This window comes from Oncorhynchus tshawytscha, linkage group LG11, assembly GCF_018296145.1.
Source record: "Oncorhynchus tshawytscha isolate Ot180627B linkage group LG11, Otsh_v2.0, whole genome shotgun sequence".
Classification (NCBI taxonomy): Eukaryota; Metazoa; Chordata; class Actinopteri; order Salmoniformes; family Salmonidae; genus Oncorhynchus; species Oncorhynchus tshawytscha.
In genome coordinates this window covers 970172-990254 of record NC_056439.1, presented here as the reverse complement: position 1 = coordinate 990254, position 20083 = coordinate 970172, and the positions used below count along the sequence as shown (strand labels likewise).

The 20083-nt window shown below is 44.7% G+C and overlaps 1 protein-coding gene across 3 annotated transcripts in view; it reads left to right on the top strand.

The window, feature by feature from the left end:
* LOC112261279 (zinc finger protein 827-like) overlaps nucleotides 1-10427 on the top strand; it is a 104350-nt gene extending 93923 nt beyond the window's left edge. For 2 of the 3 annotated variants that reach the window (XM_042329662.1, XM_042329661.1), the window contains exons 12-14: nucleotides 1984-2193; nucleotides 3083-3260; nucleotides 5947-10427. In XM_042329662.1, the coding sequence (XP_042185596.1) occupies nucleotides 1984-2193; nucleotides 3083-3260; nucleotides 5947-6907 (1349 nt within the window). In that variant the 3' untranslated portion in view covers nucleotides 6908-10427. Of the gene's footprint in view, nucleotides 1-1983; nucleotides 2194-3082; nucleotides 3261-5488; nucleotides 5540-5946 lie in introns of all 3 variants that reach the window. The other variant, XM_042329663.1, reaches the window with a different exon arrangement.
* The last annotated feature ends 9656 nt before the right edge of the window (nucleotides 10428-20083 follow it).

Genomic DNA, 20083 nt, shown 5'->3' with positions numbered 1-20083 from the left:
CAGGACAGAGATACTGTGTGTGTGGTGGTACATTAGGAACAGGACAGAGATACTGTGTGTGGTGGTACAGTAGGAACAGGACAGAGATACTGTGTGTGTGGTGGTACAGTAGGAACAGGGCAGAGATACTGTGTGTGTGGTGGTACAGTAGGAACAGGACAGAGATACTGTGTGTGTGGTGGTACAGTAGGAACAGGACAGAGATACTGTGTGGTGGTACAGTAGGAACAGGACAGAGATACTGTGTGTGTGGTGGTATAGTAGGAACAGGACAGAGATACTGTGTGTGGTGGTATCGTAGGAACAGGACAGAGATACTGTGTGTGTGGTGGTACAGTAGGAACAGGGCAGAGATACTGTGTGTGTGGTGGTACAGTAGGAACAGGACAGAGATCCATTCAATCTCCCAGATTCTCCCAGATATTTATGCCAATGTAACTTTTGTCATTCATCATTTTTCATGATTCATTCATGATTATCTGTAATTATAGGGTCCACATTAATGTAGAAGTGTTCAGAAACATATTATTTTTCTTTTTTTTTTACAAAAAAACTGCCTCTAATGACACAATATATTATGTACCATTCATTTTTATTGGGCACAACAATCTTATACACAAACAAAACAAACTGCAAATACATCCAACAAGTTTCTAGAGTCACATGATTGATGTAGTCATTGAGTGCTAGGAATATGGGACCAAATACTAAACTTTGAACTACTTTAATACACGTAAGTGAATTTGTCCAAATACATATGACTGCTTCAAATTGGGGGACTAGATACATTAGGTGCTTTCATTTCTGAACGGTGAAACATGTATAAAATACCCTCAAATAAAAGGTGACATTCTGTACTGTCGCATCATATTAAACATATTAAAATCCAAAATGGTGGAGTATAGAGCCACCTTTTAAAGTTTTCGCTTCACTGTCCAATCCGTAGGGGAGTGTAACACAGGTTTACAACGTTTTCCACCCTCATAAAAAGTGAAGTGTGTTTGACTAAACACATGCTTCAATAGCATCTTGGACCTTGTAAAAAGTGCTAACAAGGAATATGCCAACAGGGATGATAAATGATGTGGTTTCCCACAAGGGACAAGTACTCTTTGAATGTTTAGAGCATCATGTACTCTATAGCTCCCTTAGATAGTGGAGTGGTGAGCCTCGTTTTGTCTTTAATCTACCTCTAGAGGTCTTCGGCGTTGAGAGAGATGGATACAATGGTATTTCACTCTCTGCTTTCTGCGTTTCTATACCTCTCATTCTCAAGGATGAAAGTGTGTAGGCCATGCACAATATGTGTCTTTGAGTGTGTGTGTGTGTGTGTGCGCATACAAATGTGTGTGAGGTAGCTGGCGTCGGCCATTTCACAATCCATGGCAGCCAGCAGCCCTATACTCCTTCACCTCCCTCCCTCCCTCTCCTTCTCCCTGACTGAATGCCCTTTGTTGAGCTGTGCCCTGAGTTGCTCCCGCCATCTTAGCTCCCTTAGCCGTGACCCTCCTCCTCCCCTCTTTTCTCTCTCTCTCATACTCTCTCTCTCTATCCCAGAGAAGTGCAGTCAAACAGAGAGGGGGGAAAAAAAAGAGAGATCAATAAAAGCATACTGGCTGTTGATTGGACTGGCAGCAGGGCTCCAGTCAGAGGACATGGCCCTGAAGCTGAGTCTGCCTGCCTGCAGTGTGTGTGATTTTCATTTTGTATTCAAGTGTGTGTGTGTGTGGTTTTGACTGTAGTTTAGTGCTTTTCCTCCTTTTATTGGGTTGAGGTACCCTGTCTAATGTTGAGAAAGCACTTATGATGACGGTGGCAGTGCTGGTAGTGACAGAATTGGGGTGTATTACTTAATCATTCAGGAAGTAAAGTGAAATGTAATTACAATGGTACATTTTCTGAGTTCGATGATGATGATTGTCACGATAATGACAATGCTGATGATGTTGATGATGATTGACTCTTGACCCCTCTTCTTCATAGGTCTGAACTCGCGGAGCCCCCTCAGTGAGACGAAGAGCACCTCCTCCTCCCTGTCGGCCCTCAGCGATTCGCTGAACAGCTCAGAGGGTGGAGAACTTACCCATGCCAATGAGGAGCTCAAGAACCTGCTGGCCCCTCCCTCCTCTGCAGGCAGCCAATCCAGCTCCAGCAGCCACTCGGGATCAGGAACTGAAGAGAAGTCTGAGAAAGGCAAGGAGTTCTGGGATGTATAGGCTGGAACATTATGTAGAACTACAGTTAATTTAATCTACTTACAATTCTGTATCCTTAAAGGCCCAATGCAGCCGTTTTTATCTCAATATCAAATCATTTCTGGGTAACAAGAAGTACCTTATGATGAAATAACACTGATAACATTTTTTCACACTTTTACAGTGTTACTACTTCTCAAGCAAGATTTTTGCTAGGACTGTCTGGGAGGGGTCTGGGTGGAGAGGGGAAAACTGAAAAGTAGCTGTTATTGGCAGAGAGGTTTGGAACTCTCTTTGTTATTGGTCTATTAACTCATTTACCGCCTGGTGATGTCACCATGAAAATCTGAAACTCCCGCTCATGCTAACCTGCTGGTTAGATGGTCCTGTGTATGTTGTATTTTCAACCAGCAGCTATCAGGAAATAACACTGATCACATTTTTTCACACTTTTACAGTGTTAGTTTCATCAGCTGTTGTACAATATGATATTAAACACAGAAAACAGAATTTTGACTGCACTGGGCTTTTAAAGAGAGAGTGTGAGCCCACCCCTTAATCTACTTCCCCAGAGTCAGATGAACTCATGGATACCATGTTTACGTCTCTGTGTCCAGTATGCAGGAAGTTAGATGTAGTTTTGCACGCTATTGCTAACTAGCGTTAGCGCAATGACTGAATATCTCCTCGAACAGCTAGCATGCAAAAGCACAGACTTTTTTCACGTAAATTATGCAGTGACGTAAATGTGTGTGTGATGTGTCCACAATATGTGAGGTAAAATACGAGCAGTAATTTGAGCCACACACAAGGATATCACGGGGGTGATGTTTAATTAAGAGGACGAGGAGCACTGCAGTCATGCTAACTCCCTCTCCCCCCACCAGGCTTCGAGTGCGTCTTCTGCAACTTTGTGTGCAAGACGCGGACCATGTACGAGCGCCACCTCCAGATCCACCTGATCACGCGCATGTTCGAGTGCGACGTGTGCCACAAGTTCCTGAAGACCCCCGAGCAGCTGCTGGAGCACAAGAAGTGCCACACCGTCCCCACCGGAGGGCTCAAGTAAGGAAAGCAAGTACAGACAGAGGTTCCTACTCCACCACCCTCCCACCCTACCCTACCCCGACTCCTCCCTCACACATGTACAGACGCACAGGCAGACGGTAACCCACTGACCGACTGACTATAGCATGCAAAACAGTCGAAAACATGCGTGTAAGACCACATGCATAAACATAATACACACGCAGTCTGAACTGTAAATGTGTGCATGCATTCAGCCACACTTTCAAACTAGATGACGTCAACACACAGACACTGTCCAACATACACATTTACGTGCATAGGACATCTAGCTCACTGAAGCTATTAAGACATTCAGAGTATATATAAACCGTGTTACACTCACAGCCCTTGATACCAAACACTGTCCCCCGCTGACCCAACACTCCTATACCCCTATAGGAGCCTCTGTTGTACTGTGTGATGTACACACACACACACACACACACACACACACACACACACACACACACACACACACAGTAAACCATACATAGCCATTTAGCCCGTCTGTTCATATTAAATCAACGCTGCCAGTACATGAAGCTTCTCCAACACACATGCAACAACATGCTAATGACATTAGCCTAGCCATGAAGCTTCTCCAACACACACGCAACAACATGCTAATGACATTAGCCTAGCCATGAAGCTCCTCCAACACACACACAACAACATGCTAATGCAATTATCCTAGCCATGAAGCTCCTACAACACACACGCAACAACATGCTAATGACATTAGCCTAGCCATGAAACTCCTCCAACACACACGCAACATGCTAATGCAATTAGCCTAGCCTTGAAGCTCCTCCAACACACACGGAACAACATGCTAATGACATTAGCCTAGCCATGAAGCTTCTCCAACACACATGCAACAACATGCTAATGACATTAGCCTAGCCATGAAGCTCCTCCAACACACACGCAACAACATGCTAATGACATTAGCCTTGCGCTGTGCTTTTAAAGCCTGCACACACATGCATATTTTATACCAGATAGATGTTCTATTTTCCCAGATTGCATTTGAAACCATATGGAATGAAAGTAGTACATGCAATCACTCAACACGAAATCTGAACAGAAAATATTTAAGCGCAGTAGGAACAGATTGTTAACACACAACAGTCACTGTCATTTTTATGTTTCTTTTTTTTTTTGTATCTATTTGTCAAAGTTGTTTGCCATGATACGCAGTCAGTCAATGCACGTGTAGAGCCATCGATATCAATCAGACGCCATTGAACTCATCTCGCCATTAACTGATCGGCCGACACGGTCACTTGACCATGTTTAATGTCAAGCTGTCACCACTATTCACCAGATACTGTCCATTGTTTAGCCATCGGTAGCATTAGATCAGTAGTTGGTTTGGTGTTTGGAGTGAGAGAGTCAGGGTCGTAGTTTACTGAGGTATCTGTTAGCGTCTCGTCTTGTTACAAGGAGTAGAGGCACGGTTAAGGTCTCAATACGCCACCACCAATTCTCTCCACGTTCATTGGTCAGTACAGGAACACACACACACACACCATCAACACTGCTAACAGTACTAGTCCATTTTAGGTACATGGGCATGTATTTATTTCACATTTCAAATGTTCAAGGGTGCAATTAGTTCAGTCATTATAGTAGAGTGTTTTAATGTTTGTTAGAAACCCATCCTCTATCCTGACTTTAAAACCAGACAGACAGTCCACAATAGCTGTGCCGGTAAGGTTTGAGAGGTCAGAATTAAAAGCAGGTTGCCCAAACACAGCTGCCCCCTCTGTCCAGTTCAAGAGGGTATCTCTAGTCTAGACTCTAGAGTAGTGTGTCCAGGCAGGGTTGTGTACTAAGTAGTGTGTGCTCAGCAGTGGACGGTGGGGTGACGGAGTGGTGGTTATCCACTGCAATGGAGAACACTTTCAAATCAAGCCAGCTGAATAAGCTGATCAAAAGATAGACGAGAAGTTGTAGACAATGGAGAAAAAACACTTTTTCTAAGAGAGAGAGACGAGCCTGTAGTGTGTACCGAAGAGGAGAGTGTACTGAAGACTGTGCACTCTGAGTGTGGCGTGAGGCGTGTCTAGGACAGAGAAGGGCCTCCCTTTACCAGTGCATCCTTAGTGTACTCAGAAGTGTTCATTCAGGAGTGTATGTCCAGGAGTGTATGGGAGAGAGAAGGTGTGTGTAGGGTCTTCACCACGTGGCTGGTTGTATTCTGAGGTGATTCTGTTCTGCAGGGTTTGTGAAGCGCTTTGGGGCCCAGAGCAGATGAATGGTGCTATTTAAATGTAAGTGCCACATTTCCATTTATTTCAGTTATCCTTCCATTCCTAATTCCGTCCAATCCTGTTCTCTTTCCACAACCTGTCTCTGCCCAGTTCTACATGCCCCACCCACCTACCACCAACCCACTTCAAACACATTTTCAACCCCAACCCACCCTACACACTTTAAAATTTCAACAACACACACACACACACACCAATCATTCCTTTAGGGTCAAATATTCAGGACACATCACACACACCTTTCCTCCTTCACCTTCCCCCTCTTCATCCTCCCTTGTGTTGTAGTCTTAAGGTGTGTATTTTGGTCATCGTGTATTTAAGTCCTCTCTTCGTTAAACCTCCCCTCGCTATTGTGTGTGTATTTCCCATGTCCTGCCCCCTTCCACTTCCTCCTTCCTGTTTCCCAGGTGCCCCGTCTGCATTTATTCCACCAATCGACCGGTGGCCATGGAGTGCCACCTGAAGACCCATTACAAGATGGAGTACAAGTGTCGCATCTGCCAGTCGGTGTGGTGCGACCAGCCCGCGCTGGAGAGGCACATGCGCGAGCATCGCCTCGGCAACCACTACAAGTGTGAGCAGTGCGGCTACCTGTCCAAGACGGCCAACAAGCTGATCGAGCACGTGCGCGTGCACACGGGCGAGCGGCCCTTCCACTGCGACCGCTGCGGCTACAGCTGCAAGCGCAAGGACAACCTGAACCTGCACAAGAAGCTAAAGCACGCCCCGCGCCAGACCTTCGGCTGCACGGAGTGCCCCTTCACCACCACCCACCCCTTCATCTTCAGCCGCCACCTCAAGAAGCACCAGGGTGGAGGGGAAGGGGAGGAGGCCGGCGAGGAGGAGTTCCAGGCCCAGCTAGGGGGCTCTCTGGTGGGGTCTCTGCGGGGCGGGGAGCCCTTCCTCCTGGGGGTAGGTGGAGGTGGGAGTAGCGGGGGGAGCGGTAGCAGCAGCCCCCTCATGATTCTCTCTGCCTCCCAGGCCCTGCAGTCTGTCGCCCTGTCACTCATCACAGGGAAACAACACCACCGTCAACAGGAGCTCCCGCCCCCAGCCCAGCGTTACCTGACAGCGACCACAACCAATGGCGGAGGCCCCTCCCTCTTCTTCCCCTCCCCACGCCATGTCTACGAGCAGTTGGGAAACTGCGAGCGGGCGCACCTGATCCCCCTCACAACCCTGTTCACCCACCGCCACCGCTCCACATTCCACTCGCCCCTCTCCAGACTCCAGAGGCCGCCCTCCTCCGCCCCCCTTTTCCTCTCCTCCACCGCCTCCTCCCCCTCTCCTCCCTCGCCCACCTCACTCAAACACTCCTTCCTGGCTTACCTAGGACTGGGACTGACGGAGAGAGCCAAGACTGTGTGACTGTTCTCCTCTCCTCCTTCTCATCCCCATCTCTTCCCCCTCCCTCTCGTTCCCCGTTCTCTCCATCCCTCTCTCCCTGGACAGTGGTGTGAATGATCGTTATCCACTGCGATGGGGAAAACTTTCCAATCAAGCCAGCTGAATAAGCTGGACAGAGACAGACAAGTAGTTATTGTAGACAATGAAAAAAAAAAAAAAAAGAATTTATCAGAGAAAAGGCTGTATGTGCTAAAAAATGCATTTATATCAAAAGCTGCTTTTCTTATCTGTTATATCGATTGAATAATTACTCTCTCTCTACTTTTTATTTTCTAATGTTTGTTTTTTGGACTTTTGAATGACCAGGACCCAACTGCATTACCTGTAAAACGGATCCATGTTTTCTGTTTGTTTTTGTTAGAAAAGTCGAAAAAGAAGAAGAAACAAAACAAGTGCTCTGACATTTTTAGTCTTAGTCTGCATTTTTGTCTTTTGGCTACTACGCATCAGAATAGCATGCCTGCCTCTTTGTTTCCGCTAGCTTTGATGCACGTCATTTAATAGGGTATGATGAACCAATCCCCAGGTTGTTAAATTGTGATGCGCCGCGAACAAGAACCAATGAAACGGAACGCTTTTTCTCAAGTCTCGTTTCCAAAGCAACGCCTCAAACCACGCACTTAATGAATTATTTAACAAATGTGTACTGTACATAGTTTTGTAGCCTTCAATCTCCCCCACAACTAAGCTTTGACTTTATCTGTTTGGTTTTGTGTAATGGTGAAACCATATGCATCAAACGTCGACTTGAACTCACCTTTGTCTCAGGTGGCGGTCGTCTTGGCAACCCATACACACCGGTGACATCTTGTACGTTGTTTGAAGTTGTGCGGTGGGGTGGACAGAACAAGTGACATTCTCTACTCAAGGCCCTTTGCCAATTCAAACAGTTTTCAAATCAATGTAACACACGTTATAGCCTCATGCTATAGTCTTTGCTTTCCCCAACTTAGCCCTTGTGTAACCGTAGCCTAGTCCCAGGTCTGTTTGTGCTGTCGTGACAATGACCGTAGGAATTGGCAAGACACCACAAACAGATCTGGGACCAGATTGGTTTTATCCCACCAGCCCACATCAAAGGATCCATGAGGACACCTGTAACCCCTGAGACCAGGGTCCTATTCATTAGGCACCAAACGGAAGAAAAAAGACTGAATCACCAGAACTTGTCGTTATGCTACGTTGTGCCCTAATGAATACAACCCAGGTGTTGTTCGGTCCAGCATCGCGTGTAGAACTATGTATGGACTGGCGCACCATTACGTTAGATAAGCTGTAAGAGAGAACTGTTTTGTGGAGGTGACCAGCTAACGGGGTGTTAAAACCCCCAGCGGCTCCGGTCACCACAGGCCGATTCAATGGTGCTTTTTCGAGCTCTTTTGTAACTTTGTGTAAAAGAAAAAACAGAAAGAAACTGTTCCAAAATGACTTGAATGAATGTATTTTTCTTTGTTGATGTACGTGATGCGAACGTGATGCAGATGTGCGGTGTAGTTGCAGGCAGGGACTGTTGGGTACCGTTGCCTATATGACAGAAAGCAAGGGGTTGGTTTTTGTAGGTCGGTGGCCTTCTGTGTCTTTTTAGGTTGTTCATTCGTTTTTTCCCCCCTCTCTCTTTCTCTTTTTTACTGAGCCTTTTAAACGTAGGACGATGAGCGTTTTCTACTAACGTGCAACGCTATTATGAAGCCATTTTGATGAAGGCTCCGATAGGTCCAATGTTGTTGACGAGGAAGCAGCCATTGGTTTGGTTTTGGTGGTGTCGCTTCTATCTCAGTGAGAAGACATGGTACTGCTTTCTATTCCCTCTTCGCTCCATCTCTCAGTTGTAATTGCACTTAGCTTAGTCCCATTTCAAAACCAAAAGCACTTAGCTAGTTCATATTGTTATAGTGGAAACGTTTGAGCGGTCGGTCCAATAGGATGTCACCGGAAACAGACTTATTACCTTTTTAAGATGTTTGCTGTGAACGATCTGAATCACAACCGTGATTTCCTGATTTTTGTTGTGTAGACATTTTGTGGTTTAGTGCGGAGGGTTTTTACCTCTGTAAAATTGCAGAGCGCAGATGAACACAAATTGCATGAATTAGGCAGTCGAGGTTGAACTATACTACGCTGGGAGACCCAAAGGGCCCAGGCTAAATTGTCAAAGCCAATTTTGCACAGTGCTGCACTTTTTGAACATGAAACATGTATTTATCTGTACAGACGGAGATGCTCAACATGGAGAGTGTACATGAGTGAGTGTACATGAGTGTACATGAGACCAGGCAGCATAATAAAGGCATTTTGGTTTCTTTTATGCAAAAGCATTACCCATTTAATTGACCTTGCTCGCATTCCCAAGTGGTCTTTAAGCCAAAATGGTTTCTTATTTGTAAAGGGATTTTTTTTTTACCTTAATTGTTTTGCTTGTTTATCGTACTTTTCATTTTCTTGTGATTTAAAAAAAAATATATATATATATATATATATTTTATTTCTTTGTAATGACAACAACAAAAATTGAGAGAACAATGCATTGTTAAGACCAAATGAAACTTATAAACGAGGTTGTGATGCTAGGATTAAATCCGTCACTTCCTGGTAACGGAGGGGTGTAACAGTTAAATCTCTCCCGTGGTTGGTTTTCTTTTAGTCCCCTTTGACAACATAGCAATGTTCAGCATGCTGTCCGCTGGTCGCTGCTACATTATAGGAGTACAAGGAGCCCCCACCCCTGCCACACACACACACACTCCTAGGTCAGCTCCAGCTCCTTATCTATCCTCTAATATGTAATACTCTAGTGCCACTTGGTGGAAGGGAACCGCCTGAGACCACTGAGAATGAGTCAAACTGATTTTCAGGGTCCAAATCTAAAAACAAAAAATAAGAGGAACAAAAAAGAATGTGCCCGTCTTTTTACGACTGACTGTATGCCTTTTTTTATATATATATATATATAGCTACCGCATAATCATTATGTAATCAAGAATGGCTGCAGTTGTTTCTTCTTATAGAACGGCCCCTTGGACAGGTTGGTGTGTCTAAGGAGAAGAAAAGGCCGACAGGGATCGCTTCTCTGTCCTTTCCAAACCCAGTATTTTTAAGCACTTATCGTTTGCTTATAATTTTTTGCCTAAAGGTGATTTTTTTTAAAAATGGTATGTTGAGTGACTACCTTTCTGAGCACTTCGGAGTATGCATGACATCTCTCTCTCTCTATTTTATGACTCGACAAGACAACTATCTTCTTTTTTGTGTGTTTTCGTTAATCTTTTTGGCACTCAGTAAAAATTGGTATGTGCTGTATAAAGCTTTCTGATTAGTTCATTGTTAAGGCTGTACAGGGTTGTTTGTGACAATAACTGGTAAATAGATCATTTGTACTTTTTTGGTTTTTGTATTCGTTTTTTCTTTGTTTTGGCATTATTTTATGTTCAAAAGTTGCCAGATCTAAATGTAACAGGATTTGAAAGTAAAGCTTACAACAGATGTTCCACCTCAGGTCTGGTTTTTCTTTGGACTCTATAATGTCATTTTGGATGTCATGTTGTCCTGATTGTATATAGTTGAAACGGCCTCTCTCCAGGTACAGCTGCTACACCGGGGGAGACGTTTACAACAGGAAAGAAAAGAGCAGCAATGGATCCTCCCAAAAGTCTAATTATGGAATACCTCCAACCGGCCAACACTCAGGCCTTATGAGAGACGGCGGAGGACTCTTTCTGATGCGACGCAGCTCTCTATACGTTTCATAGGCTGTGACATCTGAAATGGCACCCTATTTCCTATATAGTGCACTACTTTTGACCCCTGTTCCCTATAAAGTGAACAACTTTTGACCAGGGCCCGACAGGGTTAACTGACAACGACAAAAACGGTGCATGCGCTTCAATGGGGCAGAAGGCCGTGCGTTGTTATGATTCTGGATGGCCAGATAGTTAGCAACAGTAACAACAAGCTGCCATGTAGTGAATCGCAAGTGGCTCATTTCAGCTAGTTTGTTCTTGATACCATGTCTTGTTTTGACTCATGTCACGTCTATGCTAATATGGCTACAATTAGCTAGCTCGCTAACCAACAACAGTAACAATGTATTTGAGAAACAAGTACTCATTGTGAAAATGTATTTATTATTTATGATTTCAAAAAACATGAGAGACTAAGTATAGTTTACATGTTGTCAACCATCTAAGGCAACACCGTCCGTTTTGCCCCATAGTTGCGCACGCCTCGGTTGTGTTGCTAAACAACCAACCTGTCTTGGAGCCCTGGTCAAAAGTAGTGCGCTACATAGGGAATAGGGTGCAATTTGGGGCGTGTCCACAGTGCTGTAATGGAGGCAGCAGACAGCAGCAGCACGTTCTCACCCAGCCAGAGGTTGGGGCCAGCCTAATGAAAACAGATGAAGCAGAGATAAAGTGTTTGCAGAAATTAAGGGACTCATTTATCACCGTTAGGCCCCGAGCTATAGAACACCTTGGTCTAAAGTTCTCCTTTAACAGGCCTACAGTCAGTATCCCAAACACACACACTCTCTCCCTCTGTCTACCACCCTTCTCTCTTTCCCCCTCTCTCCTTCTCTCTCCCCCCTCAATTCAATGGCTTTATTGGAATGGGAAACATATGTTTCTATAAAGTAGATAATAAACAAAAGGAAAATAAACAAAGACATGTCTAATTCAAACTGAAATAGTGCAGATTGTATAAACAGCCAATACTCTGAAGGGGTGAGAGAGAGAGAGATCTCCCTCCTCCCTTAAGTATTGAGAGTTGCATATGGCTGTTTATATGATATGCACTATTTCAGTTGAAAGTCAGTGTGTATTATGCAGTAATGTTATCTGTTCATATTAGCCAATGATCTGTATATACAGTACCTCATCCACATGATTTCAGTGTTGCTCAGAGTAAAGTATGGAGCTTCGGCGATGCTAGACCAAATGGTCACCTCACTGCCCTGGACCTTAACCTTTACAGAGTTCACCCGTGTTCAAGTCTGAAACTCCTCTCTCTTCTCTATGTAGTTCAGATGTTGGCGTCTAGATCCGGTCTGGCCGTTTGCCATACCGTGGTATTAATGAGTCTCCTCTCCAGTGTGTTGAAAGCGGCTTAATTAAGTTCAAAGCAGTGCCAGGGTCACTAGAGGCCTGCTCAGCTGACCTCCCTATGAGTGGAATTGTTGATTAGGAAGTGGAGATGGAGACACTCGCGCGGGTACATACACACTAGTGGAGACACACTCCTACACACACACACACACGGCAGGACCTGTATTGATTTGAGGGTATATAGACGTCTAAAGATGGACTTCCATTCATATTTAGCTCATGCCTATAACACCTTAATTACTATACAATGCTATTGTCCAAAATTGAGAATTTCTCCCTCACAAAAAAGGTGTATATATATTTAGAATAATATCCCTCCACCCCTGGGCTCAAGCTGTCTGCACAGCGAAGACCTTTCGACACCACCTCGCGAAAGTTGGCCAGCACCGATCGATAGCGTGTTAGCTTTTTGTTTGTAGGCTGCCTTGGCTTTATTACAGCTGGTTCGAGTCACGGGGGAGTCGCAACGGCGCGGATTTGCAGGCCGAGGGAGAGAGAAAGAGCGGGAAAGAGAGGGAGAGCGAGAGGAGCTCCCTCTTGTTTGCCAAAAGTGTAATCCCACTGTGACCTGGGCTGACCCCGCCCTGAGAGGAAAGCTGCTTAGACAGAAGTGTGTGTTGGCAGGAGGGAGCTGCCACCCAGCGGCCTGCCTCCCTCTGTCTTTCCACTTCTCCCTCTCTTTCTCTAGATTGTTGATTATCTCCGTCTACTCTTTTTCTTTCTCACTCGACCCCTCTACCTTTCTCTCTCTCTCCACTCCTTTCTCTCTTCCCCTTTATTTCTACCGCTCACTTCCTCCCCTGCCCTCTTCTCTCACTTCCTCCCCTACCCTCCTTTTCTCTCCCTCCACCTCGCTCTCGCTCCATCGCTCTCCACCTCCCTCTTATTCCCCCTTTCTCTCCTCCCTCTACTCTCATGTCTTCCCTGAAGCATCAATACTTCCCAGGATCCCTCTCTTCACCCATCTGTCCATGGTGGGTTTGAGGTCCTAGCTCCTCCTCCTTCACATGCTGAGGCAGAGCTAAGTAAAGACAGATCCTCTCTCCCCTCCATAGAGAAAACAAACTGAGGGGGGCAAAAACTAAAAAAGAGTCCAAAATGGCACCCTATTCCCTATATAGTGCACTGCTTTTGACCAGGGTCCATAGTGCTTTGGTCAAAAGTAGTGTGCACTATAAAGGAGATAGGGGTGCCATTTGGTACGTAACCAGAGAGACAAAGAGAAGGCCTGCAACAGAGAGGATCGTTGGTGCAGAGAACACTAAGGGGGAAACTAACTCTGGAATTGATTTAGCATGGGGTATACCAGCACTAATGCAACTTTTCAGAAATGACTAGTTTCCAGACCAAACTTATTTTATAAAGTTCATGTAATTTCAGATCGAGTTCAATGAAATCCGAAGTGCTACAACCTTATCCATTCGTTGATAATCGCATCCTTCTATTACGTCTGGACAGCTTCCACCTCAGGTGAGAAAAACACCTCTTATCCAATCAAGAGCTGGGATCTAGCCAAATAAAAAATGGATAGGGGGATGATCTGTAGTCTGGGCTCGGTCCCAAGTGCACTACTTTCGACCAGAGCTCTATGGATCCTGGTCTAAAGTAGTGCACTTTATAGAGAATAGGGTTCCATGTGGGAGCCCTGCAGTCTCCTGTGGTGTATCACTCATTTGCCCGTCCAGAATAGGCAACAGAGAGGACATGCATTTACTTGCTTGTCCTTCTGCAGCCAATCCCACCAACCAGGACCAGACGTCACCATCACTAGCCAACCATGCGGTGTGAGCTCCTAATCGCAGGGGTGAGACATCACTCGGCAGAGGCGGGGGGGTCCGCGACAATCTGATTCAGGAAGCTCCACAGGAGGTACCATCGCCACAGAGGAAGAGGGATTACCAAGAAGCCACCGGGCTCTGGCGTATCCAGACTTGGGGCCGCCCGGGAACATTATAGAGGGATGGATCGTATAGCCACACACACACTGCCTCACTACACAACCCCAAACATATGCTGGGTGATTTTGATTGGACAAGGAAGGCATGTTTACTGTACTGTATATAAGGGGAGGGATATACTGTAACTTGGTGAACCAGGGGGGTCATACCCTTAGCTAGGAAGAGTCATCTGAAATGGAGACCCAGTAAATCTCACGACTGTTGTCAGGGCTAGACTGTTACCATGGCACTACGGGACACTGACCAGCCATAGGTTACTTGGTTTCTATGCATATGAGCTCTTCGAAGAACACAATTGCATGAATAGGTCTTTTCATTTTCCTATTGGACATCACGCTCAGTGATACTGGCATCATCTTCGGTTTTGTTTTTGTTGACATTTAGAACATCATAGTATGTGAACAGTCTTTTAAAATGTGCTCATTTACAGCATCTTGCCAGCATCAATCAGTTGTCATCAAATGCAATCTAAAATGTATCTCTTCTAATTATGCCATTCTACTCTATTCTATCTCTACATGTATTACTGCTTTATATTTATATTCCTCACCATTTCTGTCTATTACAAGACCAGCACTGATTTCAATGATTCAGGTCCGTAGAGATCTGAGGCTGGCAGGTTTTTGTGTGTCTGGCTTTTTAAGAGCAGATCCAAGGTCAGAGACAAGCTAATCCTGCTCCTCGTTCCCCTGGTGAAGTAATGAAGTGTAACACTGACCCCAGTCTCACCCCCAACGATCTGCTCCGGCTGGCCAGGGGAAAAACTGATCTGGAGACAGTTGTACTTTATTCTTGGTTTGGAAATACAGTAAAACCAGGTACAGTGGTTGTTTACTGAGGAAACCACACAGAGAAACATAAGGGTATCGTTCTCGTTTTCAAATCCACCACAATATCCAATGTGACATTGAACCAGTGGGGTGTATTCATGGATGCCAAGGGAAAGCAGTCTTTCCCAAAACATTTCTAAGTAAAAAACACAAAATAATGTTTCATAATTGTCCTTCAATTCGCAAGAGGTTGAATGTATCTAACTGGAGAAAGCATTCGAGCAAGCGAAACAGCACCCATCTATCTGATGCTGTCTGGTCCAAAAGAGTATGCCATCGTGCCGCCCGTAGCATTGAATGCATGGGAAGCCAGCGAGCATTTGGCCTCCCTTGATAAAAAAAAACATAAAATAATAGCCAATCAGCATTGAGCTAAGCTGAGTGAGCTCAACTGTGAATGGTCTTGGCACACCAACAAAAACAAAGTGTCATGGGAAGCCCGTTTGGATTTGTCGTCTCTCCTGTCAAATCGCATTGAGAGCATACAGTGCCTTGCGAAAGTATTCGGCCCCCTTGAACTTTGCGACCTTTTGCCACATTTCAGGCTTCAAACATAAAGATATAAAACTGTATTTTTTTGTGAAGAATCAACAACAAGTGGGACACAATCATGAAGTGGAACGACATTTATTGGATATTTCAAACTTTTTTAACAAATCAAAAACTGAAAAATTGGGCGTGCAAAATTATTCAGCCCCTTTACTTTCAGTGCAGCAAACTCTCTCCAGAAGTTCAGTGAGGATCTCTGAATGATCCAATGTTGACCTAAATGACTAATGATGATAAATACAATCCACCTGTGTGTAATCAAGTCTCCGTATAAATGCACCTGCACTGTGATAGTCTCAGAGGTCTGTTAAAAGCGCAGAGAGCATCATGAAGAACCAGGAACACACCAGGCAGGTCCGAGATACTGTTGTGAAGAAGTTTAAAGCCGGATTTGGATACAAAAAGATTTCCCAAGCTTTAAACATCCCAAGGAGCACTGTGCAAGCGATAATATTGAAATGGAAGGAGTATCAGACCACTGCAAATCTACCAAGACCTGGCCGTCCCTCTAAACTTTCAGCTCATACAAGGAGAAGACTGATCAGAGTTGCAGCCAAGAGGCCCATGATCACTCTGGATGAACTGCAGAGATCTACAGCTGAGGTGGGAGACTCTGTCCATAGGACAACAATCAGTCGTATATTGCCCAAATCTGGCCTTTATGGAAGAGTGGCAAGAAGAAAGCCATTTCTTAAAGATATCCATAAAAAGTGTTGTTTAAAGTTTGCCACAAGCCACCTGGGAGACACACCAAACATGTGGAAGAAGGTGCTCTGGTCAGATGAAACCAAAATTGAACTTTTTGGCAACAATGCAAAACGTTATGTTTGGCGTAAAAGCAACACAGCTGAACACACCATCCCCACTGTCAAACATGGTGGTGGCAGCATCATGGTTTTGGCCTGCTTTTCTTCAGCAGGGACAGGGAAGATGGTTAAAATTGATGAGAAGATGGGATGGAGCCAAATACAGGACCATTCTGGAAGAAAACCTCATGGAGTCTGCAAAAGACCTGAGACTGGGACAGAGATTTGTCTTCCAACAAGACAATGATCCAAAACATAAAGCAAAATCTACAATGGAATGGTTCAAAAATAAACATATCCAGGTGTTAGAATGGCCAAGTCAGAGTCCAGACCTGAATCCAATCGAGAATCTGTGGAAAGAACTGAAAACTGCTGTTCACAAATGCTCTCCATCCAACCTCACTGAGCTCGAGCTGTTTTGCAAGGAGGAATGGGAAAAAATTTCAGTCTCTCGATGTGCAAAACTGATAGAGACATACCCCAAGCGACTTACAGCTGTAATCGCAGCAAAAGGTGGCGCTACAAAGTATTAACTTAAGGGGGCTGAATAATTTTGCACGCCCAATTTCTCTGTTTTTGATTTGTTAAAAAAGTTTGAAATATCCAATAAATGTCGTTCCACTTCATGATTGTGTCCCACTTGTTGTTGATTCTTCACAAAAAAATACAGTTTTATATCTTTATGTTTGAAGCCTGAAATGTGGCAAAAGGTCGCAAAGTTCAAGGGGGCCGAATACTTTCGCAAGGCACTGTATGTCATTGACAGGATGTTTTTCTACTTGCACCAACACGCACACACAGACACAAATCAGAACCACGAACAGCCGCATTGTATTTAGCTTACGTTGATTGGACTAAATAGTTTTTTGTTTCTTTTAATTGTCATTGTATTAGACTAAGCAGAGGTGATTAGATGATGTTGAAGTTGAAGCAAACAACACAATTATCACAACACACAGGTTGTAATGTGGCTTTTTCTTCTGGATTGGCTTCCCCAGTGATTTTTACCCACGTACCACTACTGCATTGAACAGACATGTTTAGAAACAGAAACCACCATCTTTAATAGAATCCTTCCTATTTGTGTTGAGACCTGATCACTGCCTGTTTAGTAGTGTTTTAAATGATTCCATGTACTTGAGCATCTAACGATTTCTACAATGCATTTCAATTAGCCTAATCCAATTGCGGTCTTCAATCAATTACGGGACCGCCCCCTACTCGTTTGTCTTCCAATCAAGACATTGGGAATCCTACCATCAATTCTCATTTAAGAGGAGAGCGGGTCAAACAAATTCACTTGGATCGCATCCATCCAGATGTCTGGTCTAGTCCTGGTACGTGGCTACTACTACACGATAAAACACATTTTGGGGCAAGTCGGACATCTTGCCTTCCCATCTTGGAATAAACGACTTGTATATCATATAAGACTGTTGTGGAGTGTGGAGATATCAATTCGAATTTCATGTCCACCATCCGGATCATTATACAGTAGCTTACAAGGCAAGTTAGCATTGTTCTGGAGGCAGTTATTCAAAGTGGTCACTAGCTGACACAGCCACAATATAAACCTAACCTTAACCACACCGCTAACCCTAATCTTAAATTAAGACAAAAAAATACTTTTCATGTATTTTTTTTACAATAAACCCAATTTTGGACATCTAAGTTCTGCCTCCAGGCAAGACTCAGGACAATAACACTGGGTGAATCAACGTTGTTTCCACATCATTTCAATGAAACGATGTTGAACACACGTGAAATAGATGTTGAATTGACGTCTGTGCCCAGTTGGAAACGTCAACCTGAATACAAGCTTACTGTACGGAATACATATTAGAAACTTCCTCATTCCTCCTCAGACCTACTCTAGTCAAGTATCAATCCTGCACAAGTCAAGCGTTAACCCTCCCCTAGTCAGGTGTCATCCCTCTTCCTCAACCCTCCCCTAGTCAGGTGTCATCTCTCCTCCTCAACCCTCCCCTAGTCAGGTGTCATCCCTCCTCCTCAACCCTCCCCTAGTCAGGTGTCATCTCTCCTCCTCAACCCTCCCCTAGTCAGGTGTCATCCCTCCTCCTCAACCCTCCCCTAGTCAGGTGTCATCCCTCCTCCTCAACCCTCCCCTAGTCAGGTGTCATCCCTCCTCCTCAACCCTCCCCTAGTCAGGTGTCATCCCTCCTCCTCAACCCTCCCCTAGTCAGGTGTCATCCCTCCTCCTCAACCCTCCCCTAATCAGGTGTCATCCCTCCTCCTCAACCCTCCCCTAGTCAGGTGTCATCCCTCTTCCTCAACCCTCCCCTAGTCAGGTGTCATCTCTCCTCCTCAACCCTCCCCTAGTCAGGTGTCATCTCTCCTCAACCCTCCCCTAGTCAGGTGTCATCCCTCCTCCTCAACCCTCCCCTAGTCCAGGGTTTCCCAAACTCGGTCCTGGTGCCCCCCGTGGGGGCACGTTTTGGTTTTTGCCCTAGAACTACACAGCTGATTCAAATACCCAACTCATCATCAAGCTTTGATCATTTGAATCATCTGTGTAGTGCCAGGGCAAAAACCAAAACATGCACCCAGGGGGGACCCCAGGACCAAGTTTGGGAAAGCCTGAAGTGTCAACCCTGCATTGGTCAGTTATTACCTCTGCTGTAGTCAAGCATGTTATTACTCCAACCTTGTGAAAGTGACACACTGACGTGTTCATTTTCAGGAAAAAACCACTTCATATCTGGGATTTCTATTGGAGAAGCAGTTTCTGCCCATCTTCATACTGTACTGTCTTTGCCTCAAAGGTTTACATATCTTGGTTAATAAGATTCTCAATTACACTCACACACACATCACCATGACTACAGTAACAGAACATGATTATAACAGCATTTGTTCTGAAAATACAATGTACCAATGTCAGATAACACATCAGTTTCTTTACCAAAACAGACAGATCGGCAGAGCACTGGCACAGTACAACTAACAAACAAAAGCTTACTCTACAGTCTTGAGTTCAGCCAGTCCAGATGTAGGTAGCGACTCAGGAGCAGCACAGCGATGGTTGCCAAGGTGCCCAGATAGTAATTTAACCCTCATTGGTGGAGAGGCACACAAGCTGAAGGGCAAATTCATTTTTTCAAACTGAGCTCTTTCCATTCCCAATATCTCCCCTGTCGTATAACAGATAAATACAGATTTTTAAGAGGGATTTCTGTCATCTGCAAATGCCAGCCATGCTCTTTCATTTCAGTAAGAAGACTGCATTCTGCCGTTGGGTGTGATTTAGGCTAATTGAGAGAAACAACGATAATGACTTCTATTGGAAACATAATCGAGCAAGTTACACAACTAAGGTCAATAGCAGGAATGGCTGGACTTCAAAACTCTAATCTCATTCGTTTCTCACTGCAGTCCACCATGAATTCAAGGCAGAATTATACAAGTAGGGAATATACGATCTGAAAAGGTCATCCTATAGGGAGACCTTCCTCCACCACACAAGAGTGCTCTCTCAGTCAGTTCTTAGGGCCATAGCATGTTTGGATGTTGATGAGCATTCCATGGCACTGACTTCCAACAGACGCCCTGAGAGTACCACAGGAATGGTTATCACAACAATTAGACTGACAGCTCTTTTCTAAACCAATCTTGATTTATTGTGTTTCCCTAAGATTAATGTCCTGCCTGTACAGTAAAGTTGGCTTTGGTTTGCAGTATAAAATGGGGCAATCTCTCTCCCTCTCTCATAAACACACACTGCTAGCATGGATTCATTTAGGTGGTCATGTTAAATGATGCATACTAGCACATTCCTCTCCTTCTCTCTGACACACACACACACACACAGCGTGCTGCTGGGGCGAGACACCTGGCCCATATCCTCATGCCAGAAAAACGCCACGTCCGGCTGTCC